Genomic DNA, 27,632 nt, shown 5'->3' on the forward strand with positions numbered 1-27,632 from the left:
AGACTATAAAAGAAGACTTAATCCCCTGAATTGGATGACAGACACTTGGCACTCTTGCCAGTGTTTGACAGAGAAATAACGGGTCGCTTTGTAGTAAAACCTGGATTAATAGTAAACCCTTCTTTATGTTATTGCAGTGTGGTGTAAATGAGAGGCCTAAGCACGCTGTCAGCCCAGGCCCGGGGGAGCGTGGGGAAGGGTGTCTTTTATAACCCATGCAGGTTTAAGCACTGCTCAGAATACTGTAAATACAAAATGTTGTGTTAGTAAGAACTCCTCTTTCTTGTATTCGCATTAGATTGGCGTTTTGTAGATTTCTTAAAGAAAGGATTTCTATGAGCTATGGTGGATTTGATTGCAGTATGTTTATACAGCTTTTGGAGTCAGCAAGGAGGGATGGACTGTTTACAATGAAGTCGACTTTAGGGAGATATAGCATTCCATTATCCTATTTTTCAGGATAGTGAATGGTATGATGGTTTAAAGTAATCGTTCACAAATGACTGGTTTATGAAGTAGTTGAGTAAAGAAGGTTTATGGTTTCAGCATGTAACAAAATTAACTCTTACTGGGTGAGATTTCTTATGGTTTTATCATTTTTCTTTCTATAGCTAGATGCTAATTTTATGGTATTTGTATCAGAAAGTCATTTTTTCAAGTAATTTGAGTAGAGATCAAGATTTTTCTAATTTTGTGTGTGTATTTCTGTCATTATATAACTAGTGTTGGCATGAAGACTTTCTATCTTTGGAACTAGGATTGATTCAGAAAGATAGTAATAATTCATGAAGAACACCTGTTACCTAGTCAGAGGAAGGAGACTCTGATATTAACTTTAAATATAGACACCTAGTCCCCTCCTAGCTGGTGGCTGTGAGTAGACATGACATCCTTCCTCACAGTGGTGTTACCAGGATTAAAGGAGTAACTTGACTGCTGAGCTTGTGTACAAAACACATTCAGCTTCTTGCAAGAAAGACATTGAAATTACTCAGAATATAATGTAAATTTTTATTCTTGTAATTATGATTATTGCTGATCAGTAAAAGCAATGAGTGAGACTCCCTACAATGTCCTAATATGATTTTTATTGTTAATAGTACCAATAATAGCATGTGTTAGAAAACCATAGAAGATGTCTAGTTCTCTAATTTTATAGATGAAGGACCCACCTGAGCTATGGCTCATTTTTCATGAAGAATTCTATAGGAAAAATGCATTTGAAAGGAATTATAAACTAATATAACAATGAATTGGACTGACACCAATAATCTTTGCTTAACAAGTAGTAGTTGGATTCTAACTCTTCTTCTAGTCAGCCATTGTTCCAATTACATAGAAGATAGATGTTGCTTCTTAAAACAATTTCTCCATTTAGAATAGTTGGAAGATTCTAAATGGTTAAAAAATACTATTTCTTCAAATAATGCTTTTTCATTAACAATACAAAAACTTAAAGATATATGATCTCATTGAACTGTGATTGACTCTACCTAGTGACTTAAAGAAAGTTAAACACATAACATCCCTTTTCAAATTATATTTTATCCCTCTGTGAAAACCGTGGTATCAATTGGACATGGCCACTTAACAGAAACACCTATTGCCTTGTCATCTGAGACTCTTGTCTCTACGCATATGAATTCTGAATTTTTATAGGATGAATAAAACAAAATTTTAAGACGAGAGAATCATAGCATTTCAGAATTTGGAGGATTCTTGGAGACTATTTAATGCAAATGAATTGTTTTTACTGATTTTTAAAAATGAGATGGTAAGTGATTTCCCTCAGGCCTAATAATATCAGTAAGCTTAGATCCCTATAGTCTTTCAACACTTCTATCTTCTGTTGTGTTTTTTCCCTCAGTTCCTTTGGCTTCTATTTTGGTTTGGAGGTTTTACTTTTTTTTTTTTTTTTTAAACTCCATTTTACTTTTCCAGTATGAAAAATCAGTCTAATTTTCCAAAATAACTTGGCTGTGAAGAACACCCTCACTTTAGCAGTTGAACAAAAAATTCAGGTGGACTGAATGTATCCTTTACTTAAAAAAGTTTTTTTTAGATACTTAAAACTATCTGGTATACACTTTCATAAACACTGTGACTTAGCAACAGGCAGCACAGAGTGAGAGTTCAGAAAATGTTGGTCATTGGGAATTCCTGCACAAAAGTATTACATAAGGCACAGTCATCTTCACTATGATGTCAGGGCTCCTGCACTTTTAGCTCCACAAGTTAATGTTAAACTAGGTACGCTGGCAGATCATATAAGGATATTAGTCATTTTAGAGCAGCATAAAGGCTGGTATTCATTTTCACTCACTCTTTGTCATCCGTTGGCCATAGTGCTGGAATAGGAAACCACTCAAGACTGGAGAACATAGGTAACCGTGTCAGAAAAGATATCCCTACCCATGCATGACTTTATGAGCTTCCTCATTTAGCAGTAATAATACATCTAAACAGTCATTTTGGGCCTTAATTTTCTGTCTTCCAAAGCTCTGTGAAATGTCTTTTTGTGCTTCTTTTCCATGGCACACAAGGCCTATCTCAATTGGGCCCCAGCCTGCTTTTTCAGCCTCATTCTGCTACACTCATTCAAAGTTACTGATACTCTGTATAAATCACTGTGCTAGACACTGGGGATATAAAGATAAACAGGCTCTTCTGGTCAGCCTTCAGCTTATAAACCAATCTCCAAGCACACCATGGACTTTTACCCTGCCATGCCTTTGCTCCTGTGATTCTTTTGTTTAAAATTCCATTTCTGGGTACCTGGGTGTCTCAGTTGGTTAAGCGTCTGCATTTGGCTCAGGTCATGATCCCAGAGTCTTGGGATTGAGCCCCATGTCGGGCTCCCTGCTCAGCGAAGAGCTTGCTTCTCCCTCTCCTTCTGCCTGCTGCTCCCCTTCTTGCTTGTGCTCACTCTCTCTCTCTGTCAAAAAATAAATAAATAAAATCTTTAAAAAATAAAATAAAATTCCATTTCATCTGTGTTTGCCTATTGAACTCCTACCCCTTGGATCATCAATGATGGCTGCCCCTCAGGCTTCTTCAAAGCAATGTGAATGTCTTCCTTATCTTCATTTTTATGTGTGTGTGTGTGTGTATGTGTATGTTGTAGCACTTATCACTGTAGTATGTGTTATTATAGTATGTCTACAGAATGCTTTCAGCTGCAAAGAATAGAATAGCCATCTAAAAGTGGCCTATACAAACAGACATATGAAGAGATGCTCAACATCACTAATTGTAAGGCAATTGCAAATCAAAACCACAATAAGATATCACCTCACATCTGTCATAAGGGCTAAAATAAAAACACAAGAAACAAGTGTTGGATGTGGAGAAAAAAGAACCCTTGTGCCCTGCTGGTGGGGATGCAAACTTGTGCACCCACTACAGAAAACAGTATGGAGGCTTCTTAAAAAATTAAAAATAGAAATACCATATGATCCAGTAATTCCACTACTGGGTAGTTACCCAAAGAAAGTGAAAACACTAATTCAAAAAAAAACACTCCTATGCTTATTGTAGCATTATTTACAATACCCAAGATATGGAAGCAACCCAAGTGTCCATCAATAGATGAATGGATAAAGAAGATGTGGTATATTACACAATGGAATTTTACTCAGCCACAAAAAAAAAAAAAAAAAAAAAACCACAAACAAAAAAAAAAAAAAAAAACAAAAAAAAAAAACCCAGAAAGAGAGACCTTGCCATTTGCAACAATATGAATGAACCTAGAGGATATTATGCCAAGTAAAAGAAGTCAGACAGAGAAAGACAAATACCATGGGATTTAACTTATATGCAGAATCTAAAAAAACAAAACAAGTGAATAAATAAACAAAAAGCAGAAACAGACCCACAAATACAGAGAACAAGCCGATGATTGCCAGAGGGGAGAGGGGTGAAAGGGATGGGCAAAATGGGTGAAGGGGAGTGGGAGATGCAGGCTTCCAGTTATGGGATGAGCAAATCACAGGAATAAAAGGTGCAGCACAGAGAATATAGTCAATGGTATTGTAGTAGTCCCCAATGGTGGCAGGTGGTGGCTTGCATAACACGGAGACTTGTCAAATCACTGTGAAACTAATATAACGTTGTAAGTCAACTCTACTTCAATAAAGATTAATTAATTGATTAATTAATAAAAGTAACCTATACAATGGACTATTGAGCTAATTCACGTAACAGCCAGTCTGTTGGGGGCTATGTCCAGGTTTAGTGCTACAGATCAGTGACACTGTAAGGATTCAGGCTCTCTCATCTTCTGCCCCACTATCCTTAGTAAGTTACCATATAGTCCCTGGGCCTTTTGCCTCATGTTGTAGGATAATTACTGCATCTCAAGAACTCATTTTCTCATACAAATGTATCTAAAGACAGAAAGGTGTGGTTCTTTTCATATTTGTCTCCCTTTATTGGGGAGAACGGTCTTTCCTGCAAAACATGCCTACTAGCTTGCCTAACCTCAGTTTATCCCCCCCAAAACTGAGAGAGCAATCCATCTTCCCCCAACACATCTCTAAGAGAACTCTACTTTTGTTCAGAAAACAAAGAGTAACAGTGGCTGTTGGTAAGGCCATCAATAATGTTTGCCACTGTATTCCTGGTTAGCTTGTGAAACTCTTTTGTGTTAGGAACCGAGTCTTACTCTTTTATTCCCAGAAGCTAGGTACCTAGATATTCAATCAGAGCTTACTAATTTTAATTGAGTTTCTAATAGACACTAAATAAAACCTTCTCAAAGAGATTCTACAAATAAAAAATGGGAGGAATTTTTAACATAAACATGAATTCTTGTGTGGTGGATTGGCTTTAGGCAGGATAAATAGGTTTGAACTGTGGTCCTTGATCTAATACGAAATTTGAGACTCTTTTGCAAATTTCTTGTGGAATTTGTGATATTTTTGCCAATTTCCTGATGAGGCTGATATCTCTGTTAACGTAAGCAGAGTCAGCTCTCACAGATTTTATGTCAAGATTGTTGGTACGTTGATGTTTTATTTTAAAGGTATCATCATCTCGTAGCCAAGTTACTATCAGAACCAACTTTCAATTAATCTGTAAACAATTTTCATGACTCTGGCAGCCATTGCTTAAAAATGGAATTGGAAAGACATATCCTACTTTTATTCAGTTTTTAAGGTTATGCTGTTATTGTTGCCAGGTGAAGTAATGAATACCTTCAGAGGAAGAAATTTTGCTTTTGGTAAATTGTCTTCCAAAAATTTTTCTTCCTTGTGTTATGTTTGTGTAAGTTTATATTCATCCAACATTCATTTATTGGAAGTCTGTTGGGTACATGACTCAGGACTCTCCCTCTCCTCCTCCCTTTCCCTGTCTCTCTCTCTCTATATATATACACATATACATATACCTACACATACACACACACACACACAAACACATATGGTTGTTCTCTGTTAGAGGCATGTATAGATCCAGTTACACAGGTAAGATCTAAGCAATCAAAATAGTTTCCAATAGTATAAGGGTCCTACCTATTCAAAGAGGGCCCCTTGATTTTGCTGTATTCCCTTGGTGTGTGAAATTAGGATTTTTGGTCTACATGCAACATTGTTGCTGCTTGGTTTAGTATGCTGTGTGTGATTACATTAACTCTTAAGTCAAGGTAGATTCCATTTATGAGAATGACATGCTACCTACTGCACTAATGAGGCACCTGGTAGATTCCATTTATATAGTAAAGCTATCAAGTGAGAAATTGAAATAGCAATGCAAGAAAAAAAAAAGATGCAAGGAAAGTCTCATGCATCTGGACTTTCAAGAATGGGTAGGACTATGCTGGGCAGAAGGCAGGGCTGGGGAAATTTGACTCCAAAAGTGAACATCATGATGTGTCTGGCAGTAGCAAGAAGACTAGCCTAACCAGACCAGCCTATATTGGACATCAGAAAGAGTAAGGCTGTATAGGGGAATGGATCATGAAAAGCCTTGAATGTAGAGCTATAATCAAAAGATGCTAAACTGACCTGAACAGACCAAAATGTAAGATTTTATACTCTGACAAGTAACTTTCAACATGTGCAGAATATCTTACTATTCTTTGGTGAAGAAGGCCAAGAGCCAGGGCTGAAGCTGCTAATCATTTTTCTAGACAGAAAGACTCTTCTGTTTTCCCTTGCTAAGCCGGGAGCCTTTTCCTGTGTGTAGACATAAAGCTGGGTGAAACCAGAACCCATTCTGGATCAGCCTGGTCTGTTTTCCAGCATGGAGGTAGCAAGTATGTGCTGAATGAAGGCATGTCAGTTTCTGGCAGATGAGTGGTTCTCAAAAGTGTCATCCATGGGATGGACCCCTAAGATACTGGAGGCTCTTGTAGGGGTCTGCAAGGTCAGAACTTTTTTCAGAATAATTCTAAGTACGCTTTCCACTTGTTAAGATTTGTACAAATGGTGCAAAAGCGATGGTGAGCAAAGTGCTGGCAGCTCAGTATGAATTGAGCTGTGGCCCCCATGATGCCTCATGGCCTTTAGGTTCTGTACTGTTACATATTTGCAGGAAAAGAAAACTAGCTTCTCTGATGGATATCCTTGATGAATTTATATCTTTGATAAAAAATGGCTAATTTTATCAAATCTCAACCCTTTCATACTCATCTTTTTTTCTATTCTGTTTGCTATAATAGGAAATGTACATAAGCATTTGTTTAATTGGCTGGAAACGGAACTAGCAACTTTTTTTTTTTTTATAAAACATCATTTGTACTGGCATACTGGTTATTTAAATTTGTATATTTGGTAGATAATGTCTTAAAAATGAACCTAGTGAGTTTTATTTGTACTTCAAGGAAAACAACAGGCAGTACGTGTTGTGAGGAATATAAGTCAGGCTTTCGAGTGAAAACTAAAATGTTGAAAAACCATGACCATGACACTTTCCCTATACTTAAAAGATTTTTTTTTTCTGATGCAGTAGGTGATGATAACAACACATATGGTTTTCCAGTGTTGTACAGTTGAATGTATCGTTTTGAAGATCTGCATAGCTCAGTTAATTGATATTTTCAAATGACCAGTGCATGATACCACAAAATCATGCTGGGGAAAAAAGCCAGCCAAAGTACAAGATATACTCATGAATTTTAATTTTAACAATATAAAAAATTTACTGATACAGTTTCAGGTTTTACATGAAATTAACCTTGAGTTTTGATGCAGTATAAAAAAAAGAGTATCTCCAGTTATCTGAAAGGGCTATTAAAATATTCTTCCCTTTTCTAACTACATATCTCTATGATACTGATTTTCTTCAGATACTCCAACCAAAAGTTACCTTGTTGCAACAGATTGAATGCAAAAGCCAGATATAAGAATCCAGCTGTGCTTCATGAATCCAGATATTAAAGATATTTACAGAAATGTAAAACGTAGACACTCAGGGAGCCTGGGTGGCTCAGATGGTTAAGTGTCTGCTTTCGGCTAAGGTCATATTCTCCAGGTCCTGGGATCGAGCCCCACGTCAGGCTCCCTGCTGAGCAGGGAGTTTGCTTCTCCCTCTCCTTTTGTCTCTCCCCTCTGTTTCCACTCTTTCTCTTGAATAAAATCTTAAAAAAAAAAAAAGCTATAAAAACATGTTATTGATTTTTTTTTAAATTTTTTTTAAGGTTTTATTTATTTGACAGAGAGAGAGCGATCACAAGTAGGCGGAGAGGCAGGCAGAAAGAGAGAGAGAGAGAGGAGGAAGCAGGCTCCCCACTGAGCAGAGAGCCCAATAGAGGGCTTGATTCCAGGACCCTGGGATCATGACCTGAGCTGAAGGCAGAGGCTTTAACCCACTGAGCCACCCAGGTGCCCCATGTTATCGATTTTTTAACAGACTAATAAATACTTTAAATATTTAATAGGTAAAACCCACACAAAATCTCTTTGGGGTCCTTCATAATTTTTAAAGTGTAAAAATGGGGTGCCTGCGTGGCACAGTCAGATAAGCGTCTGTCTCACTCTTGATTTCGGCTCAGGTCATGATCTCATGGTCCTGAGATTGAGCCCCAGGTTGAGACCTACATTGGACTTGCACTGGGTATGGAGCCACTGAAGATTCTCCCTCTGCCCCTTCCCCTGCTCTCAAGCATTCACTCTCTTGTGTGCTCTCTTTCTCTCTCTGAAATAAGTAAATCTTAAAAAAAAAAAAAAAAGAAAGAAAGAAAGAAAGTAAGTGTAGGGCAGCCTGGGTGGCTCAGTCAGTTAAGCATCTCCCTGTGGCTTAGGTCATGATTCCAGGCTCCTGGGATCAAATCCCATATTGGGCTCCCTGCTCAAATAGTCTTTAGAGAAAGTTTTACAGTACTGTAATTAAGACATATAAAAATTCAAAAGTGTGTCAGGGCTATAAGATTCTAAGGACCTATTCGTTACTTTCTGAAATCCTATAAGAACTGGTAGAATTGCGAATTTTAAATATGGAAGAGACTGATGGGAGTTCCTGATCCAGATTCCTACCCCCTAGATCCTGATCCCCAAATCAATAATTATCTCCCAGGGTAGTGAGGCTCAAAAAGATACAAAAACTTCCAAGTTTCCCCTGAACCCTAGAGCCTGAGTCCAGTGTTCCCACTTTTATCCCAGGAGCCCCCAGATCCTGCTCTAGCCTTTTTCTGCAGGAGGTAATAAAGGGAATTTATGCCCTGACCACGCTGCCAGATAGGACTGAGGGTGTTCGTGAACACTCCCTTTTACTGGGCTGCAGACTTTGGTGATTGCCACTGTCTTATCTGGCCTTTTCCACAGATGACTGCCATGGCAGTCCCTTCAGGGTCACAGATCCCAAGGAGATGGGGCTTTTATATTTCTTCTTGTAGTCTGCTCCACAATATTCACCTGCTCTCCCAAGGCTGTCACTTTGTTCTTTTAGATGGGTGGATCTGTCAGACAATGAGAAATGGCCTCTTGTGGATAGAAAAGGAACCTAGGCTCAGGACAGCCAATATAAACTTGTCCTGTTGTGACTCTTCTAGAAAGCAAAGCACTATTAAAAATATATAGATATAGGGGCACCTGGGTGGCTCAGTCATTAAGTGTCTGCCTTCGCCTCAGGTCATGATCCCAGTGTTCTGGGATGGAGCCCCGAGCCCTGCATCGAGCTCCCTGCTCAGTGGGAAGCCTGCTTCTCCCTCTCTCACTCCCTTTGCTTGTGTTCCCTCTTGTGATGTCTCTCTCCCTCTGTCAAATAAATAAATAATATCTTTTTAAAAACTAGATAGATAGATAGATAGATATAGAGATATAGAGATATATAAATAGAGATGTGTCATTTCTTCCAGGAAAAAAGCAGACCAAAACCAAAAAAGATGTGGAATTTGCATCTAAGTGTTTTTTTCAGATTGAATGTCATTTTTAAACATGCGGAAAATTTGACTTTAATATGTATTTGTGGTGACTCCTCTGAACAGTTGGCTTCTCTCCAGAGAATGAGTAAAGACGATTCAGGGCTCAGAGTTGCCTTAGGCTTTCCTGAATATTGGAAAACTGCATTTACAGTAATATTGTCTACCTCCAGGCAAAAATCTTGAATGATTACTTTAAGGATGAGAGATTTTTCACACCTGTACAAAGATCCTTGAAAGTTTTTTTGTCCTTTTAGAAACTCAGATGCCATTGAATGAATATATTTACATGTGCTATATGTTTTTATAGTACTCCAGATTCCCTGCTTTGCCAAGACAAGGAAGTTTATTACTTTTTAGAGTTTTTTTTAAGAGTTCAGCCCTTACCCAAAGGGAGATTTCAATTTTCATCTTTCATTTGAACAGATGTGTAAACAAAAGCTGCCTCTCAGACTTCACTATTTAAGATTTAATGAAAGAAAATGAAAGAGCACTTGATTGATTGATTGATTGATTGATTGATTTTTAGTCTCTATGGCAAAGTTGGTGTGATCAGGACAGTGTGAGGACCTGTGACTACATGGTACGCCCACAGGTGGCCATGACCATAGAGCACCATGTGAGGCTCTGTGCTTTTCTCAGGAATAAGGTGTAGACCAAGAGCTTCCTGTAATGGGCAGATCCTTTGGTAATCTTGGAATCCACTTTAATTCATCTTTCCATTCAGGCTTCTCGGGGGGTCCAAGTGATCAGGACCTTCCAATGCCTTTGAAAATCTCCTCCCTGATTTCAACTTTCTCAATGATGAATCAAGCCTAAACATCTGGTTAAGGGAGAAAAATAGTGAATGTGTCTGTTAAATATGCATTGCTCTTTGTTCTGGAGTATGTTCTACAGGGTATTTTCTGGAGAAACCAGCTTAGCAGACAGATCTATTCCAAAATTGCTTAATAAAACATTTCAGTAACTCCCAGTAGCCTACCATGGAAGAGAGGAGCTTATCAGGCTATTCTGCTTCATTGTGCCCTCTCCAAGCCTACATGGAGGGTACAGATGAGCAAGGAAGAAAGAATCAGCAGTATCTGCACTGGCTATGGGTGTGTCTCTAGGAATTGGTCCCAAGGAGCTTTAAAAAGATGGCAGAGATTACAGTAGTATTTCTCCTGCCAGAATGGGAATTGAAGGCTATTCATGATTGCTTTTGAAACTCACTCTCCTAGATTGTAATGTTTCTTGCCCATTTGTTATAGGTGGGTGGCTACAGGCAAGATTGATCTCTATCAACTTTTTTATTGCCTTGCCATTCTCATCTAGGTGCTCTCTGCAGTTCTTTTGATAATTTACCTCCAAAGTTATTTTTTACCTTCAAGACTATTGAAGAAAGTTTTAGACTATTAGGAGAAAAAAAATTTTTTTTTTAACTTAAACATTCTCTGTACTATTCCCAATAAAGTTTCCTAGTATATGAAGATAGATTTCCTACATAGCAGAGTAAATAGAAAAATGTTAATGTAATCATATGGCTGTGAGGTAGGGGCATATGTCTTTTTTTCTTTTCTCATTACACTGATGCCAAAGAATGCTATCTTTAAACTTTTAAGAGTCAGGTTTTTTCCTTACTTTCATATTGAAGACCTATATATACGTTATCACCTTTTTTTTAAGCTGTGCCTTTTAAAAAATAACTATTGGTTCAGTTAAAGTAATGTAGTTTGGCTTAGATCTAATGTCTTGAAATACAAACAATGCAATGCACTTTTGGTTCAAAGGAAAAATAAAGTATTATCAAAAGTTATCTGAATATTTCTTAATATTGGCCTGAAGATAAGGAACTTTCCTGGTAGAACCAATATAAACCTAAAACTTTCCAGGAAGAAATAAATTGCACAGAATTATATACAGTTGTTTAGGTCTAGTGTGGATTCATTGTGACTACTCCAGAAGACAGAATTTTTCCCTACAAAAGTGCCCTCTTATTTATTATAATCCTAATGTATATCTTTTACAACTTAAAATAAGTATAGCTTTTACTTTATAGAATGTAGACACTGTACATTTTTAAATAGTAGTTTTTATGATATATTTTCAAACACATTTTACAGATACAGCAGAAAAATCAATAATGATTTTATAACTTCATCAAAATTAAATTGAAGCTGATAGTCATGAAGTCTTTAAAGTGAGCTATTTCCAAGTTAAACATTTAGTTCTGAAAGATGAGGAGACTGTTTTGGCCAAAATATATTAGAACAATTGTCATTTATAGGAATAAAGTGTTTAATGTTTTAGCTGAATTGAACAAATTTTTATATTATGAATTTTAGTTTTAACAACAATTACCTTTGTAAAGACAACACATCATGTGTTTAAATTCTTAATTATATAAGTCAGATTAGGACTTGGATAATCAGACATAGCCTTTTATCTTTTTAGTCCTGTTTAACTGTGGTCTGAAGGGGGACAGTTTTTCCTTCACTTTTTCAATTTGCAACTAACTGCTTCATATAGTATGTATATGCCCATAGCGCATTACTGCTCATAGATTAAAATTATTACTTTAGGATTCTCTGATAAACCCACCTTCTTAAGTAGCCCCCGTTTCCATTCAACTAATTTCATTGTCAAATGGATTCTTAACTGCATTCTTACATTTCCTAGAAACAATTACTATGTTCCTTATGCTCACTAAGTTTTATTTCTAATAAAGATCCCACAAATTAAATTTAACTTTTCATACAAACACTATAGTAGAAACACCTAACAATACTCAGTAATTAAGCAAATAATCATGAATTTAGCAATACTAAGTTATAAATTATATTCTAATAGTGTCAAACTTTCCAAAATACTTATTAGCAGAAATATTTATACTATATAAATACTGTACAAAGTCCTTATCTTTGTAATTTCTTATCATTATAATCATAAATTATCATACGAAGGTAAGCTTCATCCGAATCACAGAATATAGATGTACTTTCTTAAGGCAAATCTTGATGGATAGTTTTAAAGAAACTTTTTAAGAAAACATTAGGAACAGCTAGGGGCTTTTGCAGAAACTGGCATTTCTGCTTTATTCATGTCATGATTGCAAAATTTCTTTTTAAATACAGACATAGTGTTCCAGTTATTGGCCATTCTACTCTCTAAGGGGAAAAAGGAGTGGATTCATTTTGCTTTCTTTAGCAAGCAACCTCACCCTCTTTCCTAGTGTTAAAAAGGGATAGTATTGTCTTTTCAGTTCCTAATCTAGTTCATTTTACTGAATTTTTTATTACTCAAGCCTTTATTACTATTGCTACTTCTTCATGTTGCCTCAGTGTCATATGACTTCACAGCTTTGACATAGTGGTAATGAATAAGCTTAAGTCCAATCAGCATAATCTGGAATCTTTTCATCTTGGCCATAGGCCTTGAACTTTGCTTTATAATAAATTATAACTATCACTACAATTGCAACTGCACTTTGGCATTGTTTTCCTTGTATCAGCTACTGTAAAGGATACTATTTTACTGGATTGAAACCAGCTTTATAACAAGGTCACCAAAATGTTTATTAAGTTAATTAATAAAATTTTGTTTCATAACCTTGTTTCAGTAGTTTCAAAGGACTCTACCAAAATGGAAATCTGAACCTGGATAGATTTAAAAAAAAAAAAAAATGAAGGATAGGGTACTGAGCCCATGTGGGAAAAGAATGTTCTTCCTATTTTTATGATTGTCTAACATAATCAGGTTTTTAAATATGGAATATTTGGCAAAAATTAGAGGTCCACATGTTTGATACCTGTTGTTAGAAAAGCTGAATTTCCCTGAAGAATTTATAAAACTGACTTTAAAAAAAATGTATCCACACAAAATGTGAGCTCTGTAATCCTGCCAAGGTCAGAAAGACCCAGAGTAATTATATAAATTATTGAAAATTGCCATTGTCTGGCATGATTTCTCTATGGCTTAAGAAATTGCAATATATAAGGATGGAGTGTTCTTGGTTGGCCCAGTTCCTTCTTTTTCTGTTTATTCCCTTTATCTTCATGTAAACATCCAATCTCTCCTTATAGTAATAGACCATTATTTCTTGGGGACCATCTAAGATGATGAGCCTTTTTATTGGAAACTTGCAACCATCATCTGTTTTCTTGTGATGTAAAATAAATGCATCAAATCTCTTTCAAATATATCTTTAAAGATCGGCTTTCCTTTCTGTTAATGTTTTAAGATTCAAGAAATTATGTCTTTAAGGAAAGTACTTTCAACATTTTGTGTCTGTCCATCTGCTTCACAAGAGATATTTAAGAAGTCAATTTATTTTCATTAGAAATGGTTTGTTATTACAAAACATACAGTTACAGGGTCTCTGGCTGGTGCAGTTGGTAGGGCGTGTGACTCTTGATCTCGGGGTCATAATTTGGTACCCATATAGGATATAGAGATTAAGGAAGGAAGGAAGGAAGGAAGGAAGAAAGAAAGGAAGGGAGAGGAGGGAGGGGGGAGGGAAGGTAAAAGAAGGTAAGGGGAAGAAGGAAGGAAGGAAAAGGGAAGGGGAGGAAGGAAGGAAAGAAGGAAAAGAAAGAAAAGAAAAGAAAGAAAATAGTTATATGTGTTATCTTATATTCAGTTTATTTCAATAAAATGAACTTGAATATAAGTTGAAGAGATAAATGATTTATTTTTTAAAAGAAAACTAAATGTTCCATCTTTAAAATAAAAAATGGGCTTGTCACTTTTAAGTCCCTTAAGGGTTGGGGACTCTTTGTATATGTAAATATCTTTGTTCTCAACTGCATAGTGTGGTGGCAGGAAGATAACAGGTGCTCAGTAAATATTTGTGGAATGAAAAACTATCCCCTACCCATATTCATTTATATGTGCCATTTCAATCCCATCTAACTCCTATAAAAGAAAAATAATTATGTCATTAGCAAGAATCTGTATCTAGTACACTCTTATAGTCTTTGTATGTCTGAAAAAAAGTAATTTAATGATAGTTAAACTGGGTATAGAATTCTAAGTTTACAGTTTTTTCCTTCTCTGCATGTGAAAGGTATTATCTAATTATCTTCTGGTGGTGGTGGTATTAATGAGAAGTCTTTCTTCAGGTTGATTGTCATTTCTTTGTGGGATATCTTTTTTTTCTCCCTGCTAGTTTTTAAGATGCCCTCTGTGATATAACAAAGTACAAGATTTATTATTATTTTTCCCACTAGAGATTCTCTCTCCTTTTTTGTTTTGAGGATTCATGCCTTCTTCAGTTACCTGCCATTATGTTTTTGCATTATCTCTTCTATTTTCTTTATTCTCTTCTTCTAGTATTTTAGAAATTTTGGTATGTCTTCTTACTCTACCACTTTCCCAACTATCATAGTAAGGTTGTTTAGTCTGCTGCTTTAACTCATATTTTGAGCTTGTTGCTATCTCTGTTTTTTATTTCAAAACTATATTTCCTTTTAAGAGTTTGTGTTTGGTTCTTTTTCAGATCTGCCTATATAATACCCAGTTCTTGCTGGCAAATTCTGTTCCTTCCTTTGTCTTTCTGGACTTGCTAATGATTTAAAGCCTCTTTCAGGTTGCTTCATTATCTATAATTCCAATTGCGTATTCTCACACTTGTTGCATCTGCCCATTTTCATGGTGGTGGGTTTTATTTGTTCTTCATAATTTTTGCCTCAGCTCCTCCCCACACCCCCACACTGGAATCAAAAGCATTCTCTGGGTTATAGAAGTCTTCCTAGGGTATGTTTTTATATTCATCTCTCATTGAGAGCCATAGTTTTCAGTGATTCTGGGCCAGTTTTTTATGTTGGCTTAGATTTTCCATACCACTCAGGTGCTACAAAATCAGATTCCACAACTGGCATAGCCTGGGCAGTCCACATTTCATCAGTGATTCTTCCTATCTAGAGTAGGAAAGTAGCCTGCTTCTCTCCTACATTCCCAATTTGGGCTTTCCTAGCTTTAATATGCAAACTGGATATCCTCCTTTGTTTTTGGTTTGTTTATTTTTTAATGCAGGGAGTTAGTCATTTTCATCTCCCCTTTGGACATGGGATCCTACAGACTATAACTTAAGGCATTCATTAGCTCCCATTCACCACTACATTACTTCTTTGCTTTTTGGCACCTAGTGATTTACCTTTCTTACTTCTGAGCTCAAATATAATTCTCCTGTTGTTGTCAAATTGTATACAGTATTTCTCTTTTTGGAATGGGACAGGACTTTCCACATATTCACTATACCATCATTTCAGGGAAATTGGAACCATGGAGTTTAAAGTTTTTTTTTTCCTTGACCCAGCATTTTTAACAATTTATATTAAATAAGCAACCCATATAGTCTGTAAAATAAATATAATTTTGTGTATACTTTTAACCAACTGTAACTAGCATCTTAAAACTATTAAATATCCTGGCAATCCAGTAGAGATTAAAAAGTAGAATTTAGGGGCGCCTGGGTGGCTCAGTGGGTTAAAGCTTCTGCCTTCAGCTTAGGTCATGATCCAGGGGTTCTGGGATCGAGCCCCACATCGGGCTCTCTGCTCAGCAGGGAGCCTGCTTCCCCCTCTCTCTCTGCCTGCCTCTCTGCCTACTTGTGATCTCTGTCAAATAAATAAATAAAATCTAAAAAAAAAAAAAAAGGATTTATGAAAAAAGATAGTTTCTTATTTAATTCTCACATAAAGATTATTATTTTTTTTTAAAGTTTGGCTACTTACATAAAACTAAATACCTGAAAATCTTGACTCATAATATTGAGAGAAGTTACTGAATTTAAGAATTTTAAATAGCTCATTTTTATGCCATGATTTTTATAATCATTAACTTTTATCCTCAGTATTGTGGATATGGTATGCAATCAGTCTTGACAATGAAGGCATCATCTTATTGTTATTACTTTTATTCTATCTTTAAGAAAGATATATCTTTAAGATATATATTAAACCATAGATACCATGGAAACATCATAGTATTTCCATTAGTTTTATATATTTCAGAAAGATATAAAATATAACTTTTCCCTGTATCTTCTTTTTAAAAATCTAGTTAACATCTCTTACAGTGCTTTCAGTTGGGGAATTTGATATACTTGATTATAAAGAGTTTGGGGGAAAAATAAGGACATCTTCTCATTTAACCAAAAATAACTATTTTTTCAGACTTTGTTTTTGCTTTCCTTTTCTTTTCAGACACATAAAGAAAAAGTGAAAACAGATACATTGACACATACAAAGAAAGGTCACCAACTAAGTGAAGGAAGTATTTCATTTCCCCTTTACATTTCACACCCTGTAACCCAGAAGAAGAAAAATGTCTACCGCACAGACCAGACCACCTTCATAATTGGGGAAACGCCAAAGGGAATCCGCAGGTATGTCTATAACAACATTGGACTTCAAGAATTATTCTCAAAAGAAATATAGCTACTTAATAAAATATACAAATTATTTGAATCTTAACCATACCTGGCATCTCAATTTGTTTACTTTAAAAAATAAATTCCAGATGTTTTAAATGTTTTTAGAAAGCTAATTCCTGAATTGATAAAAAAAACAAAAAACAAAATCATTTTATATGGACACATGAAATACTTAAGTGCATTATATTCATTCATTGAATATTTATTGAGCACCTGATATGTACTCAGGCATTGTGCTGTGTGCTGAACATACAGGGTGTAAAAAAGGACATAGAGCTTACAGTGCAGTGGTAATTGGCATTAAACCATAAGAATTTTCAAAAGTAAAAAAAAAAAACAAAACAAAACTTATAAAATGATATAAGAAAGAAGTGGACAGGCCTCCTTGATAGAGAATAATGGGATCTGGAGGGGGTGCAGATAGCTTTCTATGAGGTAGTCAGGGAAGACCTCACAAAAGAGTTGACATCTGAGACCTGAGGGATAACCAGGCAAAGAACTAGAGTAAGAACATCCCTGAGGACGGAAGAGGTTGGTACACTCAAGGAACTGAGTGCTTAGTGCATGATAAACCAAGCAGGGTGCCATGAGGGGCAGGCCGAGACACAGATGGGGCTGGAGCATACAAAGCCCTGTAGGTTGCGGACAAGAGTTTGGATTTTATTCCAAGTGCAGCCAGAAGCTTTTGAAGCATGAACGTGATCTGATGTATGTTTCTAAAAGATTGTTCTAGTTTCTGTGTGGAAGAGAGCAGACAAGGCAGGACTGTAAGGAACTAGTTAATGGTGGTTGGCGATAGAGTGGTTGCCATGGAGACAGTGAAGTGGATGGATTCAGTTTGGTGCTGGACTGGTTGTCAGAACAACAGACTGGGTTGACTAAATGGGGAAAACTAGCAGAGAAAAGAGTTTTGAGTGAAAAAAATCAAGAATCCTCTTTTTGTTCATATTAAATTTGAGGTTCTATGGAAATGCAAAATAGGCAATGGATATGCTACTCTGGGGTATGGGGACTGGAGATCTAAATGTGGAAGTCATCAGCATTGAGATTATAAATGACTTTATAGCCACAGACTGTGTGAACAGCCTAGGAGTCCAGCACAGAGGGGAGAAGAAAAGCCGCAAGACTAAGTCTTCAGGTGACAGTAGCCCACTGGGTAGGAGGCACAATATAAGGTCCTGAAGTCCAAGAGGAATGAAAGTTTCAAAAAGGAGGGAGCACTTCACTTTATTAAATGCCTCTGAGAACCTGAATCAGATGAAGTGGGAAGGTGCCTCCTGGAACTGGCTGCAGAGAACTCATTGGCTGCCTTGATTGGGAGCGGCCTGCAAATCTATGAGCAGATGCTGGGGTGAGGTGGGCAAGCAGGGGATGGGCGGGTAGATCCTGTGACAGCTCTTGGAGAGTGAAAAGTAGCAGGAGCTAGAGGGCATTGTCAAAGATAAGCTTTTTTAAAGTTGGGAAGATAATAGAACCGGTTTGTGTATGGAACAGGGGAAAAAGAGAACAAGCCCAAGATGTGCTAACAGAAGCCCTGGAGGCAGGAGAGAGTGAGGTCAAGACCCGTGAAGAAGGTCTAACTCCTAGATGAAGGGATGAAGACAGGAATTGTGTACGGTGGTATTTCCTCAATTAATTGAGAATTGAAGTATCAATTCAGAGGGAGAGAAATTTCGAGAGAGAAAAATCATTAAATAAATCACTTATAAAATAGGACAGCAGGTTTAGTGGGACCAGAATTCATGACTCATGTTAAGTCCCTGTTTGAGAGTAATTCTAGTAGAAGCTTTCATGCAGGTGTGCAGACTTTGTTCAGCAAGCTTCAATTGCTCAGTTACAGACACAGAATAGAGAGATGTTCAGGGGTTAGAATGGAGGGAAAGAGAAGCAAGGAAGCTGAAGGATGTTTGCAAAGGAGTAATTATAAAATTGAACCTAAGCTAGACAAGGGGAGACTTGATGAGGTCAGAAGTATCTTCCGGCATTATGGTCATAGAGGAATTGAACAGTTGGGCTGTTGTATAAGGTGCCTGAATTCAGGGATTTGCAGGTTGTACAGTTAATGGTATGACAGTGGCAGTCTATGGTCTTGGGAATAGGGACCTGACATGCAGTTGATTCTTGGGTCAGGAGCAGTAAAGAAATTGGTGGGCCAGGAGTTGGAATTGGGTGGGACATCCACATGGATATTGGTGTTATCAAGAATGATGGCAGGAGATAGGAAAGGAGGCAGGATTAATCTCCACTGTTCAGTCACTAGCAGGAAGCAATTAAGAGGTCACTTAACAAGTTGCGGGAGAGAATGGTTTAGTGAGATAGCATAAACTTAAAAGAGGGGAAGGAGTCTCCAAGAAAATAATCATCTGGAAGCAGCAACGTGAACCATGAACCCTGAGATTTAGGGTGTGAGGCATAAGAGCTTTAGTGTGTGAGGGCTGCATGAGAAGAGGCGGTATGAGGGGACAGAGGGACCATTCTGGGAGAAGAACAGGGAGTTGGTAGATCATGGCCTTGTTCTGGGGGCACTGCAAGAATGGTCTGGAAGGGTGAGGAATTGCATTAGATTGGGAAAGGAGAGACAAGGAGGGGATGAGAGGTCAGTGGTTCCAGGTAAGAGAGGAATAGTGGCTGAGGTAAGTGGGGATGGGAGGTCTGGTTGAATTGGCCCCAAAGGCTCAGCAGGCAAATGGTGACGGCTCTCTAGGTTCCAAATTCTCTCCTCAGGGTTTGGCAGCTCCTCGGCCGTTGGGTGCTGGTGTGATAGGTTACAGCATGGCTCTTAGTGGCCCACCATTGCCCAAAAAGGTGAACACCCCACATGCTACAGCCCCATATCTCCTCTTAAACAGACTTATAACTATGATTCTGGGCAAACTTGGGGCAATTTATTTTGTGCAATTATTTTGTTCAGAGACCGACCATATGCATTTTACCAGTTTTTGAGGAGCACAAGAGTCCTTACCCCCTCTAGCACCGTATATTAAAATAAAACTATTAACAATGCTTAGTTCCTCTCTTCCTTCTTTCTCTGCCTAGCCTAGGGAATAAACTCAAGCTAAGTGAAAGGCAAACATTAGGATACCAATATTTGAGCCAGGGAACAGTATTAGAACTGCTGACACAACTTTCCCGCCATCCCCCGCTTTGTGAGAATCACGGCTCTGTACCAGCTGCTGCCCTCAGGTCACTGGAATGAAGTTTCTGTCTCCCTTCACTTCAGAAAGCTCAGGTGAAGAGAAGATGGTTTAGCTGTGTTCTACCCCTTTCCCCCAGTTCCTCAAGAAAAGGGGAGAGAATGTGAATTATATCCATGGCACACAACTTCTGTGGATATATTTGCTGAAAGATACCTATCTTTGGTTTTCTATTTGTTTTTTCTTTCTCTGTAGTGGCTCATGAGTGTCTATTCTCGTTTATTAAATTGTCCTTACAAAATGGCTAGCTTATACCTCCTGATTGTACCTTGCACTTCCTTCAATACTTGGAGAATATTTTTTTAAAGACCAAGAATTATGGAAGCCAGGTAGAAGGCAAAAATAAAACAATTATAATCGTAACTCATCCTGTGAGGGGGCTTCCACACGGCCGAATTTACTTGCATATTACTGACATGACAGGGGTCAGAAGCAGGTCTCCTCCCAGAAGTGACAGAATCATGGGGATTGTGAGTGAGGTCAGCATAGCAAAGGTGAAAGTTTGGCAGCTTTGAAACTTTGAAACTTTGAAACTTGGGCAGCCGCTGAGATACCACCAAGTCTTGGATAAATAAGAAGACATCAGCCCATAACTTGGCCATTAACCTAATCTTTGCAGCACAAATATTTATTAGAAAGGCCATGAAAATGGATTTGGAGATGATTAATAAAATAATAATACCTCATTACTTCATATGAAGTGAAAACTGGAACCTTTTAAGAACGTGCTTGTTGCTTTCCAACAAGAACATTGGCAATTTCCAGGACAGATATTTGGAAGCTTGTATTTGTGTTATTAAATATTCTGTTGGCAGGAAGAGTGGCTGTTGATCAAGCATAGATAATATCTGGACTTGGAACAGTTAATAGGACCAGTGTGGTGAGGACTGGAAGCCAGTGTGTTCATCTGGAGCCACGAAAGAAAGTCATGAGCTCATGGGATGGATTGCCACTCAAATCACAGGAAACACAGACTTTATGTAACCTGGTCTGAGCAGCAAAAATCATAGTGGCTTTAGAGCTCCTACGTACATACATTATAAATAAATCATTATTTTACCTTCAGGAGTCTCTGTTGTGTGCAGGAGAAAATGCAAACTTCTGAAATTGGCATACGGACCCCTCACGATTTTCACCCTCTTCCCTGGCTGTTCCTCCTGCCCCACTGTACGCCGGGTCCTCTCAGAAGTGGGCCTGTGCGTGTTCCCCCTCTCCCTGGAATGTTTCCTCATTCATCCTTATCTGACTGGTGACACCAGGGAAGCCTGCCCTGCTACCTTACCCATGACCCATCGCTGGCTTCAGTATCTGTGGGCACCCACAGGGCCCTGTATTTATACTGTAGTGGGCTTTATCAGTCTCTTCTGGTTTGATTTTCATGCATCTGTCTCCCCTAGCTCAACTATAAACTATAAACAATATATAAACTCCTTGAAGAATATGGTATAGGGCTGTTCACGGTGCCTAGCACATAGAGGGTCTATAAATATTTCTTAAATGCATAAATGACTGTTTTAAGAAAGTATTATATAGGGGCGCCTGGGTGGCTCAGTGGGTTAAAGCCTCTGCCTTCGACTCAGGTCATGATCTCAGGGTCCTGGGATCGAGCCCCGCATCGGGCTCTCTGCTCAGCAGAGAGCCTGCTTCCCTCTCTCTCTCTCTCTCTCTCTCTCTGCCTGCCTCTCTGCCTACTTGTGACCTCTGTCTGTCAAATAAATAAAAATCTTTAAAAAAAAAAAAAAAGAAAGTATTATATAAAATATAATTCTAAAACTTTGGGCTACAAAACCATCTCTGGCTTTTGTCTGAAAGAATGTTTGGGAACACTGAGCTCTCCTGATTCATGGCCCAAACTCAGTATTAGCAAAGCAGTACCCTCTGTCTCAATCTACTCTGTCTCCCGTAACGAAATTCCACAGACTGGGGCTTAAACAACAGAAAGTTATTTCTTACTTTAGAGTCTGGGAAGTTCAAGATCAGCGTGCCAGCTGATTTGGCTTCTGTTGAGGGCTCTCTTCCTGGCTTGCAGATGGTGACCTTCTCACCTTGTCCTCTCATGTGTAGAAAGATCTCTCTGGTGGCTTCTTATGACCTTATTTAGCCTTAATTACTTTCTAAAGGCCGTATTTCCAAATACAGTCACACTAAGGATCAGGGTTTCAACATATGAATTTCAGGGGGACGCAGTTCAGTCCATAGGACCCTCATCTGGGGAAAGGAGCAGAGTCTGGTATCCAGGATTCTGAAACAATCTTTCTTTCTGCATCTGTCTTACGAGGGTTCTGGAAGGCCCGTTTCCTCACATGCACACAAAATAGCTTTTATTAGTATCTTACACTAAGAGTGAAACTCACTGCTTTAAATAGCATCTTACTTCTTAGTTTACCTGTCTAGACCCCAGTTAGACCAGTTGGGGGAAGAAAGAATCTAGGTTTATCAATTTAGAATTTTCCTTTAGGATCTTCAAAAAATTGTGTGAAATTTCTATGTTGTATTTGTGGAAGAAGGGAAAAAAGGAGAGAGAAGAAAAAAATTCCTTTATTTTTCAGAATTTTCTCTCTTCCATTCATTAAGACCTTTCTTTAATAATTCAATTGTCAGACTTTAACGCAATATAGATTTTCAAACACAGATTATATAAATTATGATTCTCATGTCAGTCATAAATTGGCTGACTGGAGGAGTAACATGCTGGGATCCCACAATTCCCAGGAGATAGCTAATAGTATAAATCACAATAACTTAAAAAGTTGGTTATCTCATGGGCTAAAAGTTTTTTTTAGTAGCATAAAGAAAGAGGTCACATCCTGCTAGTGTAAAATGCATTTTCATTATGGAATGAAGGTAATATATACTAAACGAATAAAATTATAGTTGACTTGAGTAACACGGGTTTCAACAGTGTAAATGCACTTATAAGCAGACTTTTTTTTTTGTAAATACAGTCCTGTAAATGTAAAATCTCTTCTTTATGATTTTCTTAATAACATTTTCCTTTCCTCTAGCTTACTTTATTGTAAAAATATAGCACATAATATAGCACATTATATATAATGCATATAACATACAAAATATGTGTTACTTGACTGTTTTGTTATTGGTAAAGTTTGCCAGTCAACAGTAGGCTAATTTGGGGGACAGTGAAAAGTTATACTCGTATTTCCAACTGCATGGAGAAACCTGACACCCTTGTTATACCAGGGTCAAATATACATAGCTTTGTCTCCTTAAAAAATATCACTGATGATGAGGTCTTTAAAAATAAAATGTAATAAAAATAACCACTGCTTTTGTTCATTGAATTTTCAGAAAACAATTTGAAGAAATGGCTTCTTATTTTAACTTGCCTTCTGTAAAGGAATTTGCTGAACATATAACTAATGCCACATCAGAAGAACGACAGAAAATGCTAAAAGACTTTTATGCTTCTCAGTATCCAGAGGTAAAAGAATTTTTTGTGGATTCTGCTGCAGAACTCATTAAATCTTCCCATCAGAAAAGAGAGAGAGTCAGGAATAAGTCTGAAAAAAGAGAATCTCTTAAGAAAGAAAGGCTGTCAGATTCTGAAACTTTGTCATTTAAAGATTCTCCCAAAAAAGTTTCTCAAATTTGCAGCCCCCAGAAATATAAAGAAAAATCAATTAAGTTTCAAAATCATGGTTTCCATAGAGAAGAAGTGCTTCCTAATGATGGAGAAACTAACAAGTCACCTATGAACTCTACCCAAGAGACTGACAATGGGGAAAACAGCCAAGCCTCCAAAGACACTGTAGCATCCCATTCCCTGAACACTGAAGTATATGAGTTAGAAAAATTTGAATATACCATGAAAGACCAGCAGGACCTAACAAGAACAGGCATTTCAAGAAATGAACCCCTTTTCAAAGTGGAGAACAAAAAGCTAGAAAATCCAGAGTTAGGAAGCACTTCCGTGGTAGGCTTACTTGGTGACACATCTATTCTTGATGACCTCTTTAAAAGTCATGGGAACAGTCCCACACAGCTGCCAAAGAAAGTTCTTTCAGGGCCCATGGAAAAAGCAAAACAGAGACCAAAAGATTTCTGGGACATCTTGAATGAACAGAATGACGACAGTCTTAGCAAACTCACCGACTTGGCAGTGATAGAGACTCTATGTGAAAAAGTGCCCCTTGCTGCCTCCTCCAAAAGGAAAGAGGAGCTGGAAACTTCACTTTGGAAATCAAATGACAAATTTTTGTGGAAAAAATTTAGCACAAGTGATACAGATGAAAGCACAACTAATGCACAAAAGTAACGCATAAACATACAATGAATTACTCTAACCAGTGAGCTTCTACCCTCCCAAGATCACAACACTGTGTTCCACACGAATAATGATGTTCCCTTGAACACCACTGTCAACATATGCTTTTATTCAACTCTTGTTCTAGGGTTGTTTTAGCCTAAAAGGTTATCGTGTATTTTTTCCTTGATATCTGATTTGATCTTTTTAAAAGTATGATTGTATTATAGCGTAAACATCTTTATGAAATAGAAAAGGTCTGAATTTGTTATCAGGAGACCTGGGACATCTCCCTCACTGAGTAATTATGTGCCTGTAGATAAGTCACTTACCTTGGTGCGCAGGTATTTCCTAATATGAAAGTGAAAGGCTTGAACTCAAGCAACATTTGTGTCCTTCTGGATTAAAAAGGCTTTGGTTTACTTTTCTGGATTCCATTAAGTCACAGGGCAAATTATGGTCATCCCCAAATATGGTGTACATTGATGTGTTTCTCACTAGCATCTAGAAAATTCAGTTAACTGTCTTCCTTTTCCCAAAGTATCATGTATTATTACTAAATTATGATAAAGTGTTAACTAGTACTGAATATACAATGTATTAACATAATAAGTTTATAACTGCTCAAATACGAAGGGTCAGTGTTGTATAACTGTACTATTTGAGGTTTGACACTGAAGTAACAGAACTACTACGGATAGCCACAGAAGGCAATGCCTCCACTGCTTAGGCAACAGTTAGGATTTAATCAGTATCCATTAAACTTGGTGTAGTACTTTTGTATGAAGTATAGAGAAATGAAGAGACAGTTCATTTAAAACTGTTCTATTTTGTTGAATTTAATGTATGTGGTTTATAATCAGCAGAATGTGCTTACTGTTGAATTCGTTTCTGTGGAAACACTCACTTGGTCCCCATGTGTACCATGCCAGCGGCTCAAGGTGTGCAGGGGAGGTACGGCTACGGGTAAAAGGCGGGAGACCGCATCTGTGAAGTGCGCTGGCTGTGAAGGCCGGGGGTTCATGCCAGGCCCAAGGCAGCGGAGACCCGAGGTTTCCACTGACTCCATTCAGACGCGCTGTAGCAGCTGTGCTTCTGTTGAGCTCCGGATCTACAGGTCAGGAAGAAAAATAGGAAACAGCGGTGACCCGGAAGTGGTGGCGCGCAGACAGCTGTGGACCCTTGTTGGGTTGAGGGGGCGGGGCCTCCCCATTACCCGTCTCCGCAGCGCAAAATCATGGCAGGGAGATGGGAAAACCAAACAAAAGCAAAGACAGAAATCTTTTCTCAAGGGACTGAGTGACCAAATATGACCTTCTCTGGGGTGCTGTTGAGGGCTGCAAAATCTATTTTATATTATGACTCAGTACATATGTGTTAATACAGATTGAAACAAAATATTCATGAAATAATATTTACCCGTAAGACATGCAGTGTCCTTTGATATCTCCAGTTCTGTTGTACTTTTTGCCTCTTACGTCTCTGTGTTTTTTCATGCTATCATAACCCACTAAATTGATTTTATGACCCGTTAATGATTAGAAATCACAGTTTGCAAATCATTGTCTCCATGAATTTTTTTTTTTTTTTTTTTTTTTTTTTCTATTTTCAGCTGAGTTGTATCCAGACTTAGAAAATGCCGAGTTTCACCACTGGGGTGGTTGCTACAAAAATCAATGTATTGTGTATCTGTGGTAGACATATCAATGTTGTTCGCCTGCTCTGGGCCTTGCTGTAGGAGGAGCCCAAAGAAGCAAGTAGAAACCTCTTTATCTCAGTTTATATACCAGATGAGAGAGTTCAGTCATTTTAATAAAAGTGGATATTTCATAAAATAAAATACCTTTAAAATTTTTAATGTAGATATGACCTTTGAATCATAAAATGATATTCATACAATAAAATGAAATACTATTAAAGAGATTTTTATCAGTAAAAGTCAAAGTGGGAGCAAAAATTCAGACCTGGAATTTAAAAACTAGTTTTCAGCAGTTGCCAGTGAAACTCATCATGCAGGAACAGCTTGTCAAGCAGAGTACGAGGTGCAGCATGACCAGAGTACAGGGGTCAGTTGGAAAGTTCCCAGAGGGAAGCTCTAGGGGTCAATTTGCCCTGCCCCAGAGCAATGGGAAGAGTTGGATCAGCCATTGATGAAGCTGGGAACAGACACTGTGAGGGGGGCTGACAGTGAGAATCCTGTCTAGGCCACCCCAACCAGGTTCTTCAGGATAAAAAGGTGGCCCCAGGCAAATCCCAAGGCTTTTTTCAGCCTGTTTCTCCCTCTAAATTTAAGGTGGGCTGAATCAGTGGTGTTCAAGCATTTTTTTTTTAAAGCAATTGAACTCTGTTCTGTCTTAATTAGAAGATCAATTGTTGAAAATAATTAAAATGGAGGTCTGCTGGTTCCAGCAGCACTGCCGTGCCTCCACGGAGCACTGGTGTGAAAAACCACAGGGGTGATGTCACTGCTAAGAAACCTTCCAGCTTCAAGTTTCCAAGATTCTATTTGCCACAGTCTGTCTTGTTCACTTCTCTTTAAAGCACTCAACACACAGTTATTAATATTGCAAACTGAGGCAAAACACTGAGAGGCTTTTGCACTTGAATTCCTTGGGGTTCCCTTAAAGCCCTGCAACCACTTCTCAGAGTAAATTAACATCATTGGCAAGCCATATGGCTGCCCCTGAGTGGTCAAGGCAAAGGAGCCTTAGTTTGCAGAGAGGAGCTGGTGATAAACTTTCTGGCAGTCCACAGAAAGGGAGAAAGCCAAGGACAGTATAGTTCAAAGGTTTTAAAAGTACAATGTGTGCAGTTTTTAAATTCTGAAGTTACCCTTCCTTATATTAAAATTGTCCTCTTTGTATGCAACAACAGATAGTGGTTTTTAGTCTTTTTTCCGTTGTCCTTAGTTGATACAAAGTTGATAACCATTTGTCAGTTCCCAAAAGTTTTATTTGACATTTACTAGTCTATAAAATCCCTACGAATGGGAATCACTGCCTGCCTGAACATTCACGAATGGCTACCTCCGTGGCCACTATGTCATAAATCGAGTTAATGGTAGGTCTAGGACCCACCAAGGATGTCATCGAACGCATATGATCCTGTAAGACTCATCTGCCTTCACAGAGCCCAGAGTGCAGAGCATGTTAAGCTCCCCATGGAATTCTTATCCAGTCATCATTGATGTAATCTTGCCCCCCAGTTCCATCCCCGCCTGCGTTTGCAAAGCATCCTCCACCCAGTGCTTATGAGAGTGTTAGAGAGAAGGCTCATAAGTTCAGGAACACATCTTGTCACTGGTGCCACTGCATTTGCCCTGGGTGACAGCCTTGTGTACTATGCGCCCCCCTCCCCCACTCCACATGGTGTTTGTGGCAGATGGGAGGAACATCACACTTT

The 27,632-nt window shown here is 38.0% G+C and overlaps 1 protein-coding gene across 1 annotated transcript in view; it reads left to right on the forward strand.

Moving 5' to 3' along the window:
• LOC111139085 (ERCC excision repair 6 like 2) overlaps positions 1-25,822 on the forward strand; it is a 123,148-nt gene extending 97,326 nt beyond the window's left edge. The window contains exons 18-19 of the mRNA XM_022491222.1: positions 16,543-16,724; positions 23,276-25,822. Of these exons, the coding sequence (XP_022346930.1) occupies positions 16,543-16,724; positions 23,276-24,242 (1,149 nt within the window). The 3' untranslated portion in view covers positions 24,243-25,822. The remainder of the gene's footprint in view (positions 1-16,542; positions 16,725-23,275) is intronic.
• The last annotated feature ends 1,810 nt before the right edge of the window (positions 25,823-27,632 follow it).

The sequence above is a fragment of the Enhydra lutris genome, unplaced genomic scaffold, assembly GCF_002288905.1.
Source record: "Enhydra lutris kenyoni isolate GAN:26980312 unplaced genomic scaffold, ASM228890v2 scaffoldscaffold95, whole genome shotgun sequence".
NCBI classification, from domain to species: Eukaryota; Metazoa; Chordata; class Mammalia; order Carnivora; family Mustelidae; genus Enhydra; species Enhydra lutris.